Source organism: Leptopilina heterotoma, unplaced genomic scaffold, assembly GCF_015476425.1.
Source record: "Leptopilina heterotoma isolate Lh14 unplaced genomic scaffold, ASM1547642v1 Lhet_23, whole genome shotgun sequence".
In the NCBI taxonomy this organism is placed as follows: Eukaryota; Metazoa; Arthropoda; class Insecta; order Hymenoptera; family Figitidae; genus Leptopilina; species Leptopilina heterotoma.
In genome coordinates, this window is record NW_025110948.1 from 834287 (window position 1) to 859728 (window position 25442).

The 25442-nt window shown below is 26.8% G+C and overlaps 1 protein-coding gene across 4 annotated transcripts in view; it reads left to right on the plus strand.

The window, feature by feature from the left end:
* LOC122502466 (SKI family transcriptional corepressor 2) overlaps positions 1-25442 on the plus strand; it is a 187819-nt gene that overhangs the window by 136155 nt on the left and 26222 nt on the right. The window contains exons 5-8 of one of the 4 annotated variants that reach the window (XM_043612531.1): positions 718-846; positions 4528-4820; positions 4917-5509; positions 8542-8873. In XM_043612531.1, the coding sequence (XP_043468466.1) occupies positions 718-846; positions 4528-4820; positions 4917-5509; positions 8542-8873 (1347 nt within the window). Of the gene's footprint in view, positions 1-717; positions 847-4518; positions 4821-4916; positions 5510-8541; positions 8874-25442 lie in introns of all 4 variants that reach the window. The other 3 variants (XM_043612534.1, XM_043612533.1, XM_043612535.1) reach the window with 3 other exon arrangements.

Sequence of the window (25442 nt, forward strand, 5' to 3'; positions counted from 1 at the left end):
TATTTTTAAAATTGCTAATTATTTTATTTAAAAATATTAAAATAAAAAATTACTTTTACACTCTTTAATTATATAAATAAATCTCCCTTGTGGACAGCAATCATATTGAGAAAAATATTATAAGTTAACTTAAAAATATTGTGAAACAAGAGATTATTTACCGATAAAAATAAATTCCCAGCTAAGTTGGATGGAATAAATTCTCTCTTTCTGTCTCATCAATTTTATGAAAGAAAGCTGTTTAATTGCAAGTAGTATTAGATGAGCAGGAATACTATGCGGGTAACGGGCATAGTAATGCTTTAACTCTCAAGAGTTTAATCTCAGCACTTTATCGAGTCTCGAGGAATTTACTTAATCACCGTCGAAATGCGGACATAATTAAGGAACTGTTAAAACGAATTTCCGTTTCATCGTGTGCCAATGTTGTTGCTTAACGACTTAATCACATTTTCAATCGACAGACAAACTTTTAGTCTTCAAATAAATTATTTACTCTCGTTCAAAAAATGAGAGGGAAAAAACAGTATGAATAATATTAGACACTGTAAATTCTAAAAAAAAGAGGCAGTAGCCGTATATTGTGCTGATAATGAATTTAATTATAAGGTATTTATAATAAGTATTTATAATATGTTTATTTTAATTAATTATTTATTTATAATACATAAATATTAATTTAAAATAATTTATTTAGAAAAATAAAAATTCCTACAGCTTAGTTGTAAGAAGAATAATTATTTCTCTTCTACAAGGATGGAAGGACAAACAGTTTTATCTCTTCCCTTGGCAACTCAGAAGTCATCTCCGCCACCTCAACCACAAACAAATTCAAAACCAAATCAGGTAGTTTGAACATTTAATACTAAATTTTAGTTTATAAAAAATAACCTAGCATTAGTTACAAAATTACATGCGTGTTAATTTATTTTTATTTCTATGTACTTTAAATTCTTAATTTTTGTTTCCTGGATTTTAAAATCCTACAATCCTTAAATAATTCTATAATATCCTATAAATCCTTATTGTTTATTTATTTATTTATTTTATTGAAACAAATCCTACAGTCTTAAAGACCAATTACAGGATTATCGTAGTACAAAAATAAATGTAATGTTTTTAATTACACCAAATTGTTCAGGGCTCAAACTAAAACTAAAAATTGTTCTCATGGTTTCCTTGAACAAATAAAGAAATTCTAATTCTAATTCTAAATTTGCTTCAAGTCCGTAAAAGTCAGTTTTTTTTAAGAAAAGGTCCACAAAGTCTGTAATTTGATAGAAAAAGGACGAAAAGTTCGATTATTGTACGATATAATTTGGAGAATTTTAGAGAAATTACAAATGATTGCAGAAATTCGATTATTTTCAAAAGTAATACAATTCTTCGCGGAAATTCAATTATTTTCAAATTTTTTTTTAAATTCTCGTCAAAATTTCAATTATGTTTAGAAATATTAAAATTCTTCTCCGAAATTCAATTATTTTCAAAAATTTTAATACAATTCTTGGCGAAATTTCAATTATTTTCAAAAATTTCCCTTTGCATTAAATGATTTTTAATATTTATTCTTTTAATAGTACAATTTTCCAAAAGAATTCAATTATTTTTAAAAAATTTGATAAAATTCTACGCAAACATTCAATTATTTTCAATAAAATAATAAAAACTTCACAGGAATTCAATTATTTACAAAATTTTTTTAAATTTCTTCGCAATAATTCAATTATTTTCATAAATAATAAAATTTTTATAGAGATTCAATTATTTTCGTAAATACTAAACTTCTTTTTAGGAATTCAATTATTTTCATAAATAATAAAACTCATCGCAGAATTATCAATTATTTCTAATACAATTTTAATCGAATTTCTCGAAAAATGTTATTAATTCTTAAAAATTTTATTAAAATTCGTCCAAAGAATTTAATTGTTCAAAAACTTTAAAAAAAATCTCGTGAAAATTTCAATTATCTTTATAAATAATAAAATTCTTCTTCGAAATTCAATTAATTTCTTAAATTTAAATGAAATTCTTGCGGCAAAATTCAATTATTTTCAGGAATTTTAATAGAATTCTTTGCAAAATTCAATTATTTAAAAAAATTATAAAAATGTCCCAGAAATTCAATTATTTACAAATTTTTCTTATAAATTTCTTCGCAAATAATTCTATTATTTCAATTATTTTTAATAAAATTATTTTTAATTAAATTCCTCAAAAAATGTAATTATTTAAAAAAATTTTTAATAAAATTCTGCCCAGAAAAAATTCAATTATTTTCAGGAATTTTAACTCTTATTGCAAAATTTAATTATTTTCAAAATGAATTTTAGTTAAAATTTTAGATAATAATTGAATATTAAAAGCATTATAGTTTTGCAATATAATTCAATTATTTTCATAAATAATAAAATATTTACAGAGATTTAATTATTTTCGTTAAATAATAAAAATCTTTTTAGGAATTTTATTATTTTCATAAATAGTAAAACTTATCGCAGAATTTCAATTATTTTAATTACAATTTTAATCGAATTTCTCGAAAACTGTTATTATTATTAAAAATGTTATTAAAATTCGCCAAACGAATCAATTATTTAAAAATTTGTTGATTAAATTCTTAATGAGAATTCAATTTTCAGAAATACATTCAAATATTCATTAATTTTTTTTTTATTTAAATAATTGAATTCTAGTAGAATTTACTAATAAAAATTGATCTAAAAGTGAATTTTAGTTAAAAACAAATGAATTTGAAAATTCACAAAAAACTTTTTCAAAAATTATTTAAAATAATGGATTTATAGAAAAATTGTTAGTTAACGCTGAAAAAAATTTAATTTTGGAAAAGTTACTAGTTATTACAGAAATTCAATTGTTTTTAAAAGTAATAAATTTCTTCGCAAAAATTTAATTGTATTCAAAAATAGTAAAATTATTTTTGGGAATTCAATTATTTTCAGAAATAATAAAACTCACTGCAAAATTTCAATTATTTTTAATACAATTTTAATCAAATCTTATAAAGTATTAAAACCATTCTTGTTAGACGTAACTTTCAAAATTCAGTTAATTATTCGGAAAAAAAAGATTTCAGTAGTAACAGTAAATTTAAGTCAGACACAAACTAAAATTATGCCTAATTTTTCTTTATAAGTAGAGAAAGCATTTTTAAGTCAGACTTAAAAAAACATGGTCAATTATTCCGTTAACTATTAGCAAAAAAAAATATGATTTCGATAGAAAATGCAAACTTTAGTGCGTCACAAAGTCAAATTAATGTTATTCTGCTTTAAGTAGTAAAGACATTTTTAGTCAGACTTCATTTTAAAAAATCTATGAATAATTGAGTTAATTACAAGGAGTAAAAATTTTGTTTTAGTAGTGAAAGTAAATTTTACGTAGACAAGAAATTTAATTTTCTGTTATTCTCCCTTAAGTAGTAAGAAAAGTTTTAGTCAGACGTCATTTTATTAAAAATTTTGTTAATTTATTCGACCAATCATCAGCAATATAAATTTGTTTTTAGTAGTAAAGGTAATTACTAGTCAGACACAAAATAAAATTTATTATTCTCTTTTTTAAGTAGTAAAAACATTCTTGGTCAAACGCTATTAGAAAAATTTGATCAATTGTTTGGTATATTTTAATAATGCAACTACGGATTTAAGTAGTAAAAGTAAATTTTAGTCAGACGAGAAGTTTAAATTTAAGTAGTAAAAAATGTTTCAGACGAACGTTATTAAATATATTTAATCATATATTCCACAAATTATTAGTAATAAAACTATGATTTCAGTATAGTAACAGTAAATTTCAGTCAGACACAAATTAAAATTTTACATTATTTTTTCTTATAAGTAGTACAAAAGTTTTCAGTCAGACGTCATTTTAAAAAATCTATAAATTATTGAATGAATTATAAGTAGTAAAAATATTATTTTAATAGTAAAAATTAATTTTACGCATACAAGAAATATAATTTTGTATTATTCTCTTTTAAGTAGTGAAAAAAGTTTTAGTCAGACGTCATTATATCAAAATATTTGTTAATTTATTCTGTATTATTATTGTAGTGATGAAAATAATTTTGAAGAAGTAAAATATTCTTATAATATAAAATAATGATTTTATCAATTTGCCATCTTTAATTATTATAAAACATGAAGAAATTGATCACTCCGAGTCGAAGACTCGGAGTGATTGATTTCTTCATGTTTTAGAGTTATGAAAAAATTTAATTTATTGTTTTAAGTAAAATATTCTCTTATTTAACTCGGACTGGTTATATTTTTGTCATTGGACCGTAAATTGTCCGTAATTTTTCATTTTTGGTCCGTAAAATCCGTATTTTCAAATACTTTCACTGGTTCGAGCCCTGAATATTTTAATTTAACCAAATCGTTTTGTTTAATTTGTAAAAAAAAAAATGTTAAGTAAATGAACTTTTTTCAAATTCTTTGCAAATGTTTATTAAATTTTGCAAAAGATCGCATGATAATACTAAATCTGTAGGATTTGCAGGTGGGTACAGTTGCATTATATGGCATCCATATAGTTTCATTGGTGATTGAGGGTCAGGAGAGATTGTGTCTTGCACAAATCAGCAACACATTGTTAAAGCAATTCAGTTACAATGAAATACACAATAGACGAGTTGCATTGGGCATTACTTGTGTTCAATGCACACCTGTACAATTGGAAATTCTTCGAAGAGCCGGTGCAATGCCAGTCTCTTCAAGAAGATGTGGAATGATAACTCGCAGGGAAGCCGAAAGGCTCTGCAAATCATTTCTCGGTGACAATGCACCTCCAAGGTTAATATTTTACTTGAAACTTGTTCAAAAATAATTTTTTTTGATTTTAAAACTTTTTTTGAAATCTTCATTAATAAAATATTAATTTCGTTGTAGATTACCGGAAGATTTTGCATTTACCGTTCATCATGAGTGTGCATTCGGTTGTCGGGGGGCATTTTTACCAGCGCGTTACAATAGTTCGCGGGCAAAATGCATCAAGTGCGCCTATTGTGGCCTCTTTTTTTCGCCGAATAAATTTATTTTTCATTCACATCGAATTAGTCCTGCTGATAAATATGTGCAGCCGGACGCGGCAAATTTTAATTCCTGGAGGAGGCATATGAAATTGTCGGGCAATCCACCGGACGAGGTGGTGCACGCTTGGGAGGATGTTAAGGCAATGTTCAATGGTGGTACAAGAAAACGATTGCTTTCAAATCCCAGTAGTCGTATATCGCCAAGTCCAACAAAACGAGCACGACATTCGCCAACAACGGAAATTCCATCTCCAATTCCGCCGCCTCCAGTTGCTCATCCGAGAGTTCCGCCATTTCCTGAACTTCCGTTGCCATTGTCGAGGAGTTTTATCATGGATTGCGTTTGGCATCAACATCAACAGGCTGCCGCTGTTGCTGTCGCTAAAACACCTGGTTTTGCATTTCCACCTTATGCATTGCCTTGGCTGACGAAACGATGTCTATTTCCTGGTAAGAAATTGATTATTATTTCATAATAAAACTATAACAATTTAAAAATTTTTTTCTTCAGTTTTTCTGCAGATATCAAATTGAGACAAAAAAACGAATCAAAACGTTGCTTCGCAACATTTTTGATTCCCTTTTTGTCTCAATTTAATATCTGCAGAAAGACTTCGTTACTTTTTTTTAAATAAAATTAGTAATTTTAAAAATTATGGAATTTAAATAGTTTTAATTCTATCTTTATAAAAATAAAATATAAATTGGAATATGGTTTTAATACTAATATAATTATAACAATTATATATTCTGAGACAGGAAATTTAGGGAAAAGTTGGGGATTTTTATTAAAAATACTGAAAAAACATATCAAAAAATTAAATTTTTAGAATTCATAAGAAAATTCTGAATTTTTGTGTCTTTTTTATATCTGACAATAAATTCTTCTTAAATAACTTAATTTTTCAAGAACTATCATAAAATTATTACTTAGACTTCAATTGTAATTTAATTAAAATTATTATTAATTGGCAAAAATTTTAATTATTCAAACTCTTCTGAAATTATAGTTAAATTTTTTAATATATATTAAATTTATTATTACAATTAATAAATTTATAGAAGAATATTTATAGACGATTTATAAAAAATAATTTTGAATTTTTGAAAAGTTACAAATGACTACAGAAATTTAATTATTTTCAAAAGTAATAAAATTCATCGCAGAAATTCAATTATTTTCATAAATAATAAAACTCATAGCAGAGTTTCAATTATGTTTAAAATTTTTTGAATATTATCTTCAAAATTTCATTTATCTTTATAAATAATAAAATTCTTGCTGCAAAATTCAATTATTTTTAAAAATAATAAAAATTTCACAGGAATTCAATTATTTGCAAATTTTTTATAAATTTCTTCGCAATAATTCTTATATATCAATTATTTTTTATAAAATTTTAATAAAATTATTTTTAGTCAAATTCCTCAAAAAATATCATTATTTTTAAAAATTTTAATAAACTTCTTTCAGAAAAAATTCAATTATTTTCAGTAATTTTAATATAATTCTTCGAAAAAATTCAATTATTTCCATAACCATAATAATATTCATAAGAAGAATTCAATTATTTTTAAAAGTAATAAAATTATTCGCAAAAATTCATTTATGTTCAAAAATATTTAAAAAATTCTCGTCAAAATTTTAATTATTTTTTATAAATAATAAAATTCCTCTTTCAAATTTAATTATTTTCAAAAATTTTAATAAAATTTTTATCAAAATTCAATTATTTGCAGGAAGTTCAATATAATTCTTTGCAAAATTCAATTATTTTCAAAAATAATAAAAATTTCACAGAAATTCAATTATTTGCAAATTTTTTTATAAATTTCTTCGCAATAATTCTATTATTTAAATTATTTTCAATAAAATTTTAATAAAATTATTTTTAACTTAAATTTCTCAAAAAAGGTAATTATTTTTAAAAATCTTAATAAAATTCTTCCTAGAAAATTTCAATTATTTTCAGGAATTTTTATAAAATTCTTATGCAAAATTCAATTATTTTCAAAACTATAATAATATATTTATAACTAGAATTCAATAATTTTCAAATGTTATAAAATTATTCACAGAAATTCAATTATGTTCAAAAATTTTAAAAGAATTCTCGTCGAAATTTCAATAATCGTTATAAATAATAAAATTCCTTCCGAAATGCAATTATTTTAAAAATTTTTAACAAAATTCAATTATTTGCAAGAGTTTTAATAAATTTATTTGCAAAATTCAATTATTTTCAAAAATAATAAAAATTTCATAGGAATTCAATTCTTTGCAATTTTTTTATAAATTTCTTCGCAATAATTCTATTATTTCAATTATTTTTGAGAAAATTAAACAAAAAATTTTTTTTAATAATATTCCTCAAAAAATTTTATTATTTAAAAAAATTTTAATACAATTCTTCCAAGAAAGAATTAAATTATTTTCAAGAATTTTTATAAAATTCTTATGCAGAATTCAATTAATTTCAAAAATATAATAATATTAATTACAAGAATTCAATTATTTTCATAAGTAATAAAAATAATTAACAGAAATTCAATTATTTTAAAAAATTTAAAAAGAATTCTCGTCAAAATTTCAATTATCGTTATACATAATAAAATCCCCCTCCGAAATTCAATTTTTTTCAAAAATTTTAACAAAATTCTTTTGATAAAATTCAATTATTTGCAGGAATTTTAATAAAATTATTATTATTATTATTTTTTTTTTTATTATTTTTTTTTTATTATTTATTCAATTATTTTCATAAATAATAAAAATTTCAGAGGAATTCAATTCTATACAAATTTTTTAAAAATTTCTTCGCAATAATTAAATTATTTTCATAAATAATAAAAATTTTTCACAGAGATTCAATTATTTTCATAAATAATAAAGTTTTTTTTAGGAATTATTTATAATACAATTTTAATCCAATTCTTCGAAAAATGGAATTACATTTTTTGAGGAATTCAATTAAAATTAATTACTCTTAAAAATTTTATTAAAATTCGTCACAAGAATTCAGTTCTTTAAAAATTTGTCAATATAATTCTTCATGAGAATTAAATTTCAAGAAACAGTCAATTATTCAATAAACTATTTATTTTTGTATTTAAATAATTTAATTCTAGTAGAATTTTAAAATGAAAATTGATTTAAAAATGATTTTCAGTTAAAATTTTAGATTATAATTGAATATTAAAAGCATTATTGATAATAGCGTGAATTTTTAGAAATAATTGAATTTTGAAAATGTTTTAAATTAAAATCTTTGAAATTTTCAATTTTTCATACACAATAAATTCTAATATTTTTTTATTTTCATAAATAAAAAGGAAAAAAAATTTGCATAATAATAGATCAGTCAAACGAAATTTGTTATAGAAAAAAGCGTATATAATAAACAAAATTTGGTATTTTCTTTTATTTGTGAATAATAATTTTTTAAAAATTTAATAATTTTGTAATTTCTAATTATCTCTAGGACCTTTACCACCACCAATTGGAACAACTCCATCGGAACCAATTTTACCATCGTCGGTTAATGGTTCCATTCATCAATCAGCTTTTCGGCCTGTAATTCGTGTACCTCCAATTGTCGAGAATTCAATTCAAGATCCCGTCGCGGATGTTCCATCCAACAAGGATGAAAGTTCCGATGATGAAGTTGATATTGAAACGACTGAAGACGACGTTTCTGCTCCATTAAGTGTCAACTTTACGAATCTCAATTCATCATCTAATTCCGTTATCAGCAATCACAATGGAAACAGTACGTCCGCATCTCCTCAATGTTGGAGTCCTCCACGAGATACGGTGAGTTTTCGTAAAATCCAATTTCCCTAAAAATTTAATAAAATTATTATTCATTTATTATAATATAATTATTATAATAATATATAATATATTTATATATAATATATAATATATAATATATAATATATAATATATAATATATAATATATAATATATAATATATAATATATAATATATAATATATAATATATAATATAATATATAATATATAATATATAATATACTTGAATGAATATAGATGATGATTTATTAAATTAAATGAATTTGACCTTTGACGTAAGGTCTAATTTTGATCCCTTGGATGGTTCTTAAGGGCCTCTTTTTAATCTGTAGGCTGAAAGAAAATTGACGTATATTTTGGCGTAACGTAACGGCCCTCAAAGGGGACCCTTAGAAAATACTGAGACTCTTCGGCGTCGGCGAAATGCTTTTATGTAATTAGGAGAGATATATTTACTTAATATTAATAAAAAATATATAATTATAGGTATATAATAATATATAATTATTATTTAATTATTATCCTATTCCTCATTCTGGAATTTAAATTTTTAATAGATTGAAATTTTAAAACTTAATTTTTGATTCAAAACAATAAAAACCAGTGGGGAAAAAATGATGTGAGAGAAAATATTTTAATATTAAATCGAAAGAGTAGATAGACCATTTAGGCAGACGTAATTTTTAATCCTTTAGAGTTTATTATTATTTTGATCATCAGACACTTTCATTCACTGTATACATACATAATACGGTTTGCTCTTCAAAACTGTGACACGCTCCGATACTTGTTAAGGGGACACGTGACCCATTATACGGCAATGAAACACCCTTTACTTCCGTTTTTTTTTTATTTTCTTTTTTTATATATTTATATTGATTGACAAACACTTGTCGAAGAATGCTTATATTTTATATAAAAGTGTGTGGTGCGATATATGTATACACAAAAGTTTATTGTAAATTAACTATTATAGGATATATGCGTCGTTCCTCTATATGTATAACGCCCTTATAATGCCCTATACTGTGGGTAATTATCCTTCAAGTGCGTGTAACCTAATATTAGAAAAAATCTCGTATTTTAATATTCGCATGCTATCAGTTTGCACGCAATGTATTTACACGCATTTTTATCAAAAATTTTATCAAAATCAATTTTTTAAGTTATATTTAGGCTTTTATTGGACAATTTTTAAGAACGGAAGCTTGCGGCGAGCTTATTTGAATTTTAAACTTTTAAAGTCGCTCAATCCGAGTTTTATGTCGGATTTAAAAATCCAAAATGGCGGATCCAATATGGCGGACATAAATTAAAAAGATTAACGTATTTTTTTAAAAATGTTTATTCGGGGGGTTTTCGGAGTCACTAAAACCGAATTTTATATCAGATTTCATTCAAAATAGCGGATTCAATATGGTAACCAAATTTTTAAAAAATATTTCAGAGTTTTTTGAATTTTAAATGTTTGACATTAATTTCGTGACTCCGAAACCTTAAATTATGACTGAATCAAATATTTCTTTTTTGTAGAAACTTTTTTTTGTCCTTTTTTGGTCGAAAAACGATTTTTATTACCAGACTGTAAAAGGAATATTTTATAAAACTGTTACTGTATATTATAGAATATTATTATATGGAAATAATCTGAAAGGATTGAGAAAACAAAATAAGAGTAGATTAGTGTGATAAAAGGGCCAATACTTTGGAGAAAAATATAACATATATGTGTAGACAAATTTTAATCACTTATAATAGTTGATCTTAAGTACAAGAGACGAATATTGTTTTGGTGTATTGTGCGCGTCCAATATAAAAGTGTATTTGAATAGTAACCATAGGAGCCTCACCCTTGCGTGTTCCTGTAAACGTATCATGGAAAGCTATTGTCACACATTGTCAAACAAACATTTCCCATCAGCATTAATCGAATTAACTTTAGCTCTCCCATGTACATACACTCCATTATCGACATTAGATATCAATTTTAAATATAGAATGATAAAAAAATACCGCTTGCTAGACTGTTAAACGTACATATATTTTGAGAATGATTTTCGAATTTTTCACTTCAGGAAATTAATAAGTATAATTTTTTTTTTGTTTATTAATTTTATCCATATTAATATGTTATTATTTTTACTAATGTATTTTTTAAAGAAGTTAATATAAGAAAAAAGTTTTAGTCAGAAGTTATTATAAATTTGGTTAATTTATTCGATCAATTAACAGCAATAAAAACATAGTTTTAGTAGTAAGGGTAATTATTAGTCAGACACACTTTAAAATTTATATTATTTTCCCTTAAGTAGTATAAACGTTTTTGGTCAGACATCATTTTAAAAATTTGACCAATTATTTCGTTTTCAGTAGTAAAAGTAAATTTTAGTCAGACAAGAAGTTTATAAATTTGTGTGATTCTTCCGTAAGTAGTGAAAAAAAGTTTTAGGCAGAGGTTTTTTAATAGATTTAGTCACATATTTTAAAAATAATTAGTAATAAAACTATGATTTCAGTAGTAGCAATAAATTATTTGTCAGACACAAACTAAAATTTTTGTTTATTTTTCCTTATAAGTAGTAAAAACATTTTGGTTAGAGGTAATCGTAAAAATACTGTCAATTATTAATAATAAAAATAATATTTCAGTAGAAAAGGTAAATTTTAGTGAGACACATAGTAACATTAATGTTATTCTGTTTTAAGTAGAAAGACTTTTTTTAGTCAGACGTGATTATAAAAAATCTATTCAAATATTGAGTGAATTAGAAGTAGTAAAAATATGATTTAAGTAGTAAAAGACATTTTTACGTCGACAAGAAATATAATTTTGTGTTATTCTCCTTTAAGTAGTAAAAAAAATTCTAGTCAGACGTTATTATATCAAAAATTTTGTTAATTTATTCTGTCAATTATCATCAATAAAAATATAATTTTAGTAGTAAAGGTAATTATTAGTCAGACACAAATTAAAATTTATGTTATTCTCTTTTAAGTAGTAAAAACATGTTTGGTCAGACGTCATTTAAAAAATTTGATCAATTAATCGGTTTATTTTAATAATAAAACTAGCGATTTCAATAGTAACAATAAATTTAAGTCAGACCCAAACTAAAATTATGATTAATTTTTCTTTATAAATAGTAAAAGCTCTTTTGACTAGACTTAAAAATACTGCCAATTATTTCGTCAACTATCAGTAAAAATAAAAATAATTTCAGTAGAAAATGTTAATTTTAGTGCGACACTAATTGTAAGTGAAATTAATATTATTCTGCTTTAAGTAGAAACATTATTTTTAGCCAGACGTCATTTTAAAAATCTGTAAATAATTGAGTTAATTACAAGTAGTAAAAATTTTATTTTAGTAATGAAAGTAAATTTTACGCAGACAAGAAATTTAATTTTGTGTTATTCTTCCTTAACTAGTAAAAAAAAAGTTTTTGTCAGGCGTCATTATATTAAAATTTTTGTTAATTATTTAATCTATCAATTATCAGCAGTCAAAAATATTTTTTCAGTAGTAAAGGTAAATATCAGTCAGACACAAATTAAATATTATGTTATTCTCCCTTAAGTGGTACAAACATTTTTAGTCAGCCAAAATGTTTAAAATTGTACAGAGTTTAAATTTGTGTAATTCTGCCATTAGTAGTAAAAATAGTATCAGGCAGAGATAATTAAATATACTGAGTCTCATTACACAAATTGTTAGTAATAAAACTTTGATTTCAGTAGTAAAAGTAAATTTTAGTCAGACAAGAAGTTTAAATTTAAGTAGTTATAAATCTTTAGTAAGACAGCATTATATTAAAAATTTTGTTAATTTATTCGGTTAATTATCAGCAGTAAAAAATATTTTTTCAGTAGTAAAGGTAATTATTAGTCAGACACAAATTAAAATTTATGTTATTCTCCCTTAAGTAGTATAAACATTTTTGGTCAGACATCTTGAAAATTTGATCAATTATTCGGTTTATTATTAATAATAAATCTACGAATAGCAGTAGTAAAAGTAAATTTTGGTCAAACGAGAAGTTTTTTGTGTAATTCTTTTGCAAATAGTAAAAATAGTTTTCAACAGGTAAATCTATTAATTATTAGAACAATTATAAGTAGTAAAAATATGATATGATTCTTAAGTTACAAAAAAAGATTTTTTTTTTATCTCCCCTCAAAAAAATATGACTTATCGCGATTAAATCTGTTTTCGTAATATATAAAGAAAAAGGTCAATCCCAAATCAACTAAAGAAATTTAAAAGGATTTATATTCTCATCTCGAAAGAAAGGAATACAGATGTCGCGAAAATGAAAATACTCTCTCGTGGGTCCAGTGGACCGATAAATAACTGCAAATAACGTTCGGGGATTACTTAGTTACCGCAATACAGTTGTAGACCGGTTGTAGTGCGGTAACTAGGTTTAACTCCAAGCCGATGGAATACACATATATATATACAACTGTGAATGTTTTTGGGTCGGTGGGGTTAGTACAAAATACGGATCTCCCCATTCGACACGTTCACCAACAAGGGGAATTGAAAAGCTGTCTGGCAATCCGGATGGCTTATCCTGTCCTCCTCGACCCTTTTGTCAATCCCACTAGCGAATATCATTCTTATAATTATTAACTTTTCTGCGATACCAATCAATTTTTTTTATCATTCTGATTTCAAATTTTTTATCATTTTTACTATTCTTTCTTCTTTGGAATGTATTATAATATTTTTTCCAGAGTTATTAATTTTGCCTAATTATTTTATTATTTTTCTATACAAGATAAATTTTGTTTATGATTTTATTTTTATATTAACCTTTTCACTGTGACTGACACGAAAAAAGTTGCATATAAAATATTGTTTGGTTGTCGTAAGCTTGCTTCATTTACGAAAACTTTATTGCACATATTTGTATAATAATTTATTACTAAAGTCATGTTTATTTTATCGAACAATAATTATTAATGCATAAATAATAATTTAAAGTGGGAGGGGGGGAGAGAAAATGTAATATAATTATGAGTTGAAAATATAGACATGTATATATATGAAACGTAAAATCCGTAATTTGCAATATACATATATATGTATATAATTATATAATAGTGTATTAAGAGAAATCGACGAAATAACGTTGCGGTCGTTCATTTAATTATATTGGCCCGACAATCTACACGCTATTCGAATGCGTCAGTACAAATGAACTCGTATTTGACGTACGGTCGGCGAGTATTTACTGACACAATAATTATCGCGATTGATGAGGGCGGCCACACGAGCAGTCAGGCCACAGAGCAAATTCTATTGGGACGATACCAGTATGCGCAATAACAGCGGGGCTCAATTAAACCATTCATTGATTTATTCGAAATTGCAATGATAATTACCTTGTCACTGATTATAATTAAATTTTTTGTTTTTTTTTGCATTAATTTAAATATGTTCATGTTTTCTGTATTTGTGTGTGTTGAAAAAAAGCGGATAACAATTCGAATTGAATTATTTATATTCAATTATTTATATTACAAGCTTTTACAAGAATTTAATTATTTTTATAAATAATAAATATAAAGATATAAAAAATATAAAGAAAAATTTTAGTTGGTGTCTAACTAAAATTTACTGTTACTACTGAAATCATAGTATTATTAATAATAATTTGTGGAATGTGACTTAATATATTTAATAATGTCTGTCTAAAACTATTTTTACTACTTTTTGCAGAATTACACAAATTTAAACATCTTGTCTGACTAAAATTTACTTTTACTACTGAAATCCGTAGTTTTATTACCAATAATAAACCGAGTAATTGATCAAATTTTTAATATGACGTCATTCACTTCTGGAAATTAAAATTAGTTAAAAATTTCTCAGAGCTCACTTATCTAACCTAAAACTTAACTGAAAAGTTTACTGATGATAATTGACAGAATAAATTAACAATATTTTGGATATAATGACGTCTGACTAAAAATATGTTTTCTACTTAAAGCAGAATAACGTTAATTTTACTTTGTGTCTTACTAAAATTTACCTTTTCTACTGAAATCTTATTTTTACCACTAATATTTGACTGAATAATTGACATATTGTTTTAAAATTACGTCTAACCAAGAATGTTTTTACTACTTAAAGGAGAATCACATAAATTTTAATTTGTGTCTGACTGTTAATTATCTTTACTACTGCAACTATATTTTTTTTTTGCTAAATTTTCCTAATATTTTTCTAAAAAAAATCATTTATTTAAATAGATTATTATAAAATCCTTCGCAAAAATTTAATTATTTTTATAAATTATCATATTCTTCTCAGGAATTAAATTCTTTTTTAAAATTTTAATACTAATTGTTGAAAAAATTTAATTATTTTTATAAATATTAAAACTCTTTGCAGGATTTCAATTATTTTTATTACAATTTTAAATTAATTGCGCGAAAAATTCAACTATTCTTAAAATTTTAATATAATTCTTTGAAAGATTTCAATTATTTAAAAAAAATTTTATTAAATTCTTTATAATAATTGAATCCTTTTCAATATAATTTTAATAAAAATTTTTGAAAGCAATTATATTCGTCAATAATATACAATTTTCAAAGATATTCAATTATTTAAAACACAATTTTCATAAAATTTTTTTAAAAAAATCATTTCTTTAAAAAGAATTTTATAAATTTGTTTAAATTTAAATAAAATTGTTTTAAAAAATGTTGATTAGGTTCTTTATGAGAATTAAATTTTAAGAAACATTCAATTATTTAATAAATTATTTATTTTTGTATTTCAATAATTGAATTCTCATAGAACTTTCTAATAAGAATTGATTTAGAATTGAATAAAATAAAATGATTGAAGTTTTAAATTATTTTATTGATAAATTTCAAGAAAAAAATTATTGAATTTTGAAAGAATGAGTTTTGTAATTTTTAGAAATAGTTCAGTTTCAAAAAGGCGTTATATCGAAATAATTTGAAATATTTTAATTCCTGTGGTCAAAATAAATAGGTTTTTAAATATTTATTTAAAAAATTATTCTATGTTTGAATGTAATTATAAATTATAGAAAAATTTGAGTCGTCAAGTTTAATTTTTCGATAGCTACTTTTTTTACTGCTTTTTCTGTTTTTAAGCTTATTTTTTGCTACTTTTATAAAATTAATTATCAAGTACGAAGTCTGAAAATGAAAAAAACAGTTATTATGGGCTCGGTTAAACTAGCGACCCGCCGGCCGCCACTTATCAGAAGAATCCAAAGGCGCCGACACACATAGTAGCGCGGTGGCCCTATACGGTTCAATCAACGCAAAAAAACGTACGCTAGCTATTACAGTTTATCAAAAATATTTTTAATTGTCACATTTTGAAGAGCAATAATCCCTCTTTAATTTGCGACCAAGAAACAAAGAATAGGTCAAAAATTATTCGAGTTATGAATTTTTTTCCGATTTTTTTTCCAATTTTCGTTTTTCTGATACGGGCGGGTGGGGACGCTGCCTATCAAAAATTTTTTAAATAAGTTCTTATTGGTCACATTTTAAGAAGCATTAATCCTCAATCAATTTGCGACCAAGAAACAAAAAATTGGTCAAAAATTGTTCAAGTTATGAATTTTTTTCCGACTTTTTTTCCAATTTTCGTTTTTCTGATACGGGCGGGTGGGGACGCTGACTATCAAAAATTTTTTAAATAAATTCTTATTGGTCACATTTTAAGGACCATTAATCTCTCTTTAATTTGTGACCAAGAAATAAGCATTTGGTCTAAAATTGTTCGAGTTATGAATTTTTTTCCGATTTTTTTTCCAATTTTCGTTTTTCTGATACGGGCGGGTGGGGACGCTGACTATCAAAAATTTTTTAAATAAGTTCTTATTGGTCACATTTTAAGAAGCATTAATCCCCCTTTAATTTGCGACCAAGAAACAAAGAATTGGTCAAAAATTGTTCGAGTTATGAATTTTTTTCCGATTTTTTTTCCAATTTTCGTTTTTCTGATACGGGCGGGTGGGGACGCTGACTATCAAAAATTGTTTAAATAAATTCTTATTGGTCACATTTTAAGGACCATTAATCCCTCTTTAATTTGTGACCAAGAAATAAGCATTTGGTCTAAAATTGTTCGAGTTATGAATTTTTTTCCGATTTTTTTTCCAATTTTCGATTTTCTGATACGAGCGGGTGGGGACGCTGACTATCAAAAATTTTTTAAATAAATTCTTATTGGTCACATTTTAAGGACCATTAATCCCTCTTTAATTTGTGACCAAGAAATAAGCATTTGGTCTAAAATTGTTCGAGTTATGAATTTTTTTCCGATTTTTTTTCCAATTTTCGTTTTTCTGATACGAGCGGGTGGGGACGCTGACTATCAAAAATTTTTTAAATAAGTTCTTATTGGTCACATTTTAAGAAGCATTAATCCCCCTTTAATTTGCGACCAAGAAACAAAGAATTGGTCAAAAATTGTTCGAGTTATGAATTTTTTTCCGATTTTTTTTCCAATTTTCGTTTTTCTGATACGGGCGGGTGGGGACGCTGACTATCAAAAATTGTTTAAATAAATTCTTATTGGTCACATTTTAAGGACCATTAATCCCTCTTTAATTTGTGACCAAGAAATAAGCATTTGGTCTAAAATTGTTCGAGTTATGAATTTTTTTCCGATTTTTTTTTCCAATTTTCGATTTTCTGATACGAGCGGGTGGGGACGCTGACTATCAAAAATTTTTTAAATAAATTCTTATTGGTCACATTTTAAGGACCATTAATCCCTCTTTAATTTGTGACCAAGAAATAAGCATTTGGTCTAAAATTGTTCGAGTTATGAATTTTTTTCCGATTTTTTTTCCAATTTTCGTTTTTCTGATACGAGCGGGTGGGGACGCTGACTATCAAAAATTTTTTAAATAAGTTCTTATTGGTCACATTTTAAGAAGCATTAATCCCCCTTTAATTTGCGACCAAGAAACAAAGAATTGGTCAAAAATTGTTCGAGTTATGAATTTTTTTCCGATTTTCTTTCCAATTTTCGTTTTTCTGATACGGGCGGGTGGGGACGCTGACTATCAAAAATTTTTTAAATAAATTCTTATTGGTCACATTTTAAGGACCATTAATCCCTCTTTAATTTGTGACCAAGAAATAAGCATTTGGTCTAAAATTGTTCCAGTTATGAATTTTTTTCCGATTTTTTTTTCCAATTTTCGTTTTTCTGATACGGGCGGGTGGGGACGCTGACTATCAAAAATTTTTTAAATAAATTCTTATTGGTCACATTTTAAGGACCATTAATCCCTCTTTAATTTGTGACCAAGAAATAAGCATTTGGTCTAAAATTGTTCGAGTTATGAATTTTTTTCCGATTTTTTTTCCAATTTTCGTTTTTCTGATACGAGCGGGTGGGGACGCTGACTATCAAAAATTTTTTAAATAAGTTCTTATTGGTCACATTTTAAGAAGCATTAATCCCCCTTTAATTTGCGACCAAGAAACAAAGAATTGGTCAAAAATTGTTCGAGTTATGAATTATTTTCCGATTTTCTTTCCAATTTTCGTTTTTCTGATACGGGCGGGTGGGGACGCTGACTATCAAAAATTTTTTAAATAAATTCTTATTGGTCACATTTTAAGGACCATTAATCCCTCTTTAATTTGTGACCAAGAAATAAGCATTTGGTCTAAAATTGTTCCAGTTATGAATTTTTTTTCCGATTTTTTTTTCCAATTTTCGTTTTTCTGATACGGGCGGGTGGGGACGCTGACTATCAAAAATTTTTTAAATAAATTCTTATTGGTCACATTTTAAGGACCATTAATCCCTCTTTAATTTGTGACCAAGAAATAAGCATTTGGTCTAAAATTGTTCGAGTTATGAATTTTTTTCCGATTTTTTTTTCCAATTTTCGATTTTCTGATACGGGCGGGTGGGGACGCTGACTATCAAAAATTTTTTAAATAAATTCTTATTGGTCACATTTTAAGGACCATTAATCCCTCTTTAATTTGTGACCAAGAAATAAGCATTTGGTCTAAAATTGTTCGAGTTATGAATTTTTTTCCGATTTTTTTTCCAATTTTCGTTTTTCTGATACGGGCGGGTGGGGACGCTGACTATCAAAAATTTTTTAAATAAGTTCTTAAAGGTCACATTTTAAGAAGCATTAATCCCCCTTTAATTTGCGACCAAGAAACAAAGAATTGGTCAAAAATTGTTCGAGTTATGAATTTTTTTCCGATTTTCTTTCCAATTTTCGTTTTTCTGATACGGGCGGGTGGGGACGCTGACTATCAAAAATTTTTTAAATAAATTCGTATTGGTCACATTTTAAGGACCATTAATCCCTCTTTAATTTGTGACCAAGAAATAAGCATTTGGTCTAAAATTGTTCGAGTTATGAATTTTTTTCCGATTTTCTTTCCAATTTTCGTTTTTCTGATACGGGCGGGTGGGGACGCTGACTATCAAAAATTTTTTAAATAAGTTCTTATTGGTCACATTTTAAGAAGCATTAATCCCCCTTTAATTTGCGACCAAGAAACAAAGAATTGGTCAAAAATTGTTCGAGTTATGAATTTTTTTCCGATTTTTTTTCCAATTTTCGTTTTTCTGATACGGGCGGGTGGGGACGCTGACTATCAAAAATTTTTTAAATAAATTCGTATTGGTCACATTTTAAGGACCATTAATCCCTCTTTAATTTGTGACCAAGAAATAAGCATTTGGTCTAAAATTGTTCGAGTTATGAATTTTTTTCCGATTTTCTTTCCAATTTTCGTTTTTCTGATACGGGCGGGTGGGGACGCTGACTATCAAAAATTTTTTAAATAAGTTCTTATTGGTCACATTTTAAGAAGCATTAATCCCCCTTTAATTTGCGACCAAGAAACAAAGAATTGGTCAAAAATTGTTTGAGTTATGAATTTTTTTCCGATTTTCTTTCCAATTTTCGTTTTTCTGATACGGGCGGGTGGGGACGCTGACTATCAAAAATTTTTTAAATAAGTTCTTATTGGTCACATTTTAAGAAGCATTAATCCCCCTTTAATTTGCGACCAAGAAACAAAGAATTGGTCAAAAATTGTTTGAGTTATGAATTTTTTTCCGATTTTCTTTCCAATTTTCGTTTTTCTGATACGGGCGGGTGGGGACGCTGACGATCAAAAATTTTTTAAATAAATTCTTATTGGTCACATTTTAAGGACCATTAATCCCTCTTTAATTTGTGACCAAGAAATAAGCATTTGGTCTAAAATTGTTCGAGTTATGAATTTTTTTCCGATTTTTTTTCCAATTTTCGTTTTTCTGATACGGGCGGGTGGGGACGCTGACTATCAAAAATTTTTTAAATAAGTTCTTATTGGTCACATTTTAAGAAGCATTAATCCCCCTTTAATTTGCGACCAAGAAACAAAGAATTGGTCAAAAATTGTTCGAGTTATGAATTTTTTTCCGATTTTCTTTCCAATTTTCGTTTTTCTGATACGGGCGGGTGGGGACGCTGACTATCAAAAATTTTTTAAATAAATTCTTATTGGTCACATTTTAAGGACCATTAATCCCTCTTTAATTTGTGACCAAGAAATAAGCATTTGGTCTAAAATTGTTCCAGTTATGAATTTTTTTCCGATTTTTTTTCCAATTTTCGTTTTTCTGATACGGGCGGGTGGGGACGCTGACTATCAAAAATTTTTTAAATAAATTCTTATTAGTCACATTTTAAGGACCATTAATCCCTCTTTAATTTGTGACCAAGAAATAAGCATTTGGTCTAAAATTGTTCGAGTTATGAATTTTTTTCCGATTTTTTTTCCAATTTTCGATTTTCTGATACGGGCGGGTGGGGACGCTGACTATCAAAAATTTTTTAAATAAATTCTTATTGGTCACATTTTAAGGACCATTAATCCCTCTTTAATTTGTGACCAAGAAATAAGCATTTGGTCTAAAATTGTTCGAGTTATGAATTTTTTTCCGATTTTTTTTCCAATTTTCGTTTTTCTGATACGGGCGGGTGGGGACGCTGACTATCAAAAATTTTTTAAATAAGTTCTTATTGGTCACATTTTAAGAAGCATTAATCCCCCTTTAATTTGCGACCAAGAAACAAAGAATTGGTCAAAAATTGTTCGAGTTATGAATTTTTTTCCGATTTTCTTTCCAATTTTCGTTTTTCTGATACGGGCGGGTGGGGACGCTGACTATCAAAAATTTTTTAAATAAATTCGTATTGGTCACATTTTAAGGACCATTAATCCCTCTTTAATTTGTGACCAAGAAATAAGCATTTGGTCTAAAATTGTTCGAGTTATGAATTTTTTTCCGATTTTCTTTCCAATTTTCGTTTTTCTGATACGGGCGGGTGGGGACGCTGACTATCAAAAATTTTTTAAATAAGTTCTTATTGGTCACATTTTAAGAAGCATTAATCCCCCTTTAATTTGCGACCAAGAAACAAAGAATTGGTCAAAAATTGTTCGAGTTATGAATTTTTTTCCGATTTTTTTTTAATTTTCGTTTTTCTGATACGGGCGGGTGGGGACGCTGGCTATCAAAAATTTTTTAAATAAGTTCTTATTGGTCACATTTTAAGGACCATTAATCCCTCTTTAATTTGTGACCAAGAAATAAGCATTTGGTCTAAAATTGTTCGAGTTATGAATTTTTTTCCGATTTTCTTTCCAATTTTCGTTTTTCTGATACGGGCGGGTGGGGACGCTGACTATCAAAAATTTTTTAAATAAGTTCTTATTGGTCACATTTTAAGAAGCATTAATCCCCCTTTAATTTGCGACCAAGAAACAAAGAATTGGTCAAAAATTGTTCGAGTTATGAATTTTTTTCCGATTTTTTTTTAATTTTCGTTTTTCTGATACGGGCGGGTGGGGACGCTGGCTATCAAAAATTTTTTAAATAAGTTCTTATTGGTCACATTTTAAGGACCATTAATCCCTCTTTAATTTGTGACCAAGAAATAAGCATTTGGTCTAAAATTGTTCGAGTTATGAATTTTTTTCCGATTTTCTTTCCAATTTTCGTTTTTCTGATACGGGCGGGTGGGGACGCTGACTATCAAAAATTTTTTAAATAAGTTCTTATTGGTCACATTTTAAGAAGCATTAATCCCCCTTTAATTTGCGACCAAGAAACAAAGAATTGGTCAAAAATTGTTCGAGTTATGAATTTTTTTCCGATTTTCTTTCCAATTTTCGTTTTTCTGATACGGGCGGGTGGGGACGCTGACTATCAAAAATTTTTTAAATAAATTCGTATTGGTCACATTTTAAGGACCATTAATCCCTCTTTAATTTGTGACCAAGAAATAAGCATTTGGTCTAAAATTGTTCGAGTTATGAATTTTTTTTCCGATTTTCTTTCCAATTTTCGTTTTTCTGATACGGGCGGGTGGGGACGCTGACTATCAAAAATTTTTTAAATAAGTTCTTATTGGTCACATTTTAAGAAGCATTAATCCCCCTTTAATTTGCGACCAAGAAACAAAGAATTGGTCAAAAATTGTTCGAGTTATGAATTTTTTTCCGATTTTTTTTTAATTTTCGTTTTTCTGATACGGGCGGGTGGGGACGCTGGCTATCAAAAATTTTTTAAATAAGTTCTTATTGGTCACATTTTAAGGACCATTAATCCCTCTTTAATTTGTGACCAAGAAATAAGCATTTGGTCTAAAATTGTTCGAGTTATGAATTTTTTTCCGATTTTCTTTCCAATTTTCGTTTTTCTGATACGGGCGGGTGGGGACGCTGACTATCAAAAATTTTTTAAATAAGTTCTTATTGGTCACATTTTAAGAAGCATTAATCCCCCTTTAATTTGCGACCAAGAAACAAAGAATTGGTCAAAAATTGTTCGAGTTATGAATTTTTTTCCGATTTTTTTTTTAATTTTCGTTTTTCTGATACGGGCGGGTGGGGACGCTGGCTATCAAAAATTTTTTAAATAAGTTCTTATTGGTCACATTTTAAGGACCATTAATCCCTCTTTAATTTGTGACCAAGAAATAAGCATTTGGTCTAAAATTGTTCGAGTTATGAATTTTTTTCCGATTTTCTTTCCAATTTTCGTTTTTCTGATACGGGCGGGTGGGGACGCTGACTATCAAAAATTTTTTAAATAAGTTCTTATTGGTCACATTTTAAGAAGCATTAATCCCCCTTTAATTTGCGACCAAGAAACAAAGAATTGGTCAAAAATTGTTCGAGTTATGAATTTTTTTCCGATTTTTTTTTAATTTTCGTTTTTCTGATACGGGCGGGTGGGGACGCTGGCTATCAAAAATTTTTTAAATAAGTTCTTATTGGTCACATTTTAAGGACCATTAATCCCTCTTTAATTTGTGACCAAGAAATAAGCATTTGGTCTAAAATTGTTCGAGTTATGAATTTTTTTCCGATTTTCTTTCCAATTTTCGTTTTTCTGATACGGGCGGGTGGGGACGCTGACTATCAAAAATTTTTTAAATAAGTTCTTATTGGTCACATTTTAAGAAGCATTAATCCCCCTTTAATTTGCGACCAAGAAACAAAGAATTGGTCAAAAATTGTTCGAGTTATGAATTTTTTTCCGATTTTTTTTTAATTTTCGTTTTTCTGATACGGGCGGGTGGGGACGCTGGCTATCAAAAATTTTTTAAATAAGTTCTTATTGGTCACATTTTAAGGACCATTAATCCCTCTTTAATTTGTGACCAAGAAATAAGCATTTGGTCTAAAATTGTTCGAGTTATGAATTTTTTTCCGATTTTCTTTCCAATTTTCGTTTTTCTGATACGGGCGGGTGGGGACGCTGACTATCAAAAATTTTTTAAATAAGTTCTTATTGGTCACATTTTAAGAAGCATTAATCCCCCTTTAATTTGCGACCAAGAAACAAAGAATTGGTCAAAAATTGTTCGAGTTATGAATTTTTTTCCGATTTTTTTTTAATTTTCGTTTTTCTGATACGGGCGGGTGGGGACGCTGGCTATCAAAAATTTTTTAAATAAGTTCTTATTGGTCACATTTTAAGGACCATTAATCCCTCTTTAATTTGTGACCAAGAAATAAGCATTTGGTCTAAAATTGTTCGAGTTATGAATTTTTTTCCGATTTTCTTTCCAATTTTCGTTTTTCTGATACGGGCGGGTGGGGACGCTGACTATCAAAAATTTTTTAAATAAGTTCTTATTGGTCACATTTTAAGAAGCATTAATCCCCCTTTAATTTGCGACCAAGAAACAAAGAATTGGTCAAAAATTGTTCGAGTTATGAATTTTTTTCCGATTTTTTTTTAATTTTCGTTTTTCTGATACGGGCGGGTGGGGACGCTGGCTATCAAAAATTCGAACAATTTTAGACCAAATTTTTATTTTTTGGTCACAAATTTAAGGGGGATTATTGCTCTTTAAAATGTGACTATTGCATTTTTTTCTATAAACTGTAATAGCTAGCGTACGTTGTTTTTGCGTTGATTGAACCGTACACGGAAAAAAGAAGTTCACGAATCTCTCGTGAACTAGTATATCACTTTTGGATGGGACACAAAATTCTTGAAAATCAACAAACACAGTTCGTCAAAATTTCATCAACTCCTTCACTAGAAACATAGTACGGTTTCCGAACTTTTCGTCAAAGTTAACGAAAAATTCGTGAACTTTTAAAAAATGCTAAAAACAAGAAAAAATAATTTCCAGACACTACTTTTTTATAGTATTTCACTTTATTTGATAACTTGACGCCTATTACGCATCCAACTACACAGAATACACAATTTTATCGCCATTAAAATTCGTATTTCGCTTTACGGGATTCGAACCTAGTACCTATACCCTATAACATAATATTTCTAACAACTAACCGCCACGGCTAAATCTAGATACACTGTCCTTCGACAAACGAAACGATTAGCTTTGTCTGCTGTAAAACTCAGGACCGTGCAAAGTAGAAAAAGTCCCTTATCGTAACTTTTAATTCATTTTATGAATTATTTGTTTCACAAAGGAAATTAGCAAACAAAAATATTCACTAAGTAATAAAAAAGACTGATTCTTAATAATAACTTTCATCAAAGAATTTTCCCGAATGTAAACACCGATGACACCGACTGAATGATGAATGCTTGATCAGCCATATTTGATGCGCATTACGAACTGCGCATACTACTGACACTTGCGAGTTCACGATTTTTTCGTGAACTTGTACCTCTACTTTTGACGAACTACTCTTCATTAACAGTTCATCAAAAATTCATTAACTTTGTTTCAGTTTTTCGTTGACGTTCGCCATTTCTAATCAAAAGTGAATGAAAATTTTGAAATTTTGTGTCCCATCCAAAAGTGATATACTAGTTCACGAGAGATTCGTGAACTTTTTTTTTCCGTGTATAGGGCCACCGCGCTACTATGTGTGTCGGCGCCTATGGATTTTTCTGATGGCTGGCGGCCGGCGGGTCGCTAGTTTCACCGAGCCGTTATTATGCTTTAAGTAGAAAAAATATTTCTTGTCAGACGTCATTTAATAAAATTTATCAATTATTGAGTAAGTTATTAGAAGTAAAAATATGATTTGAG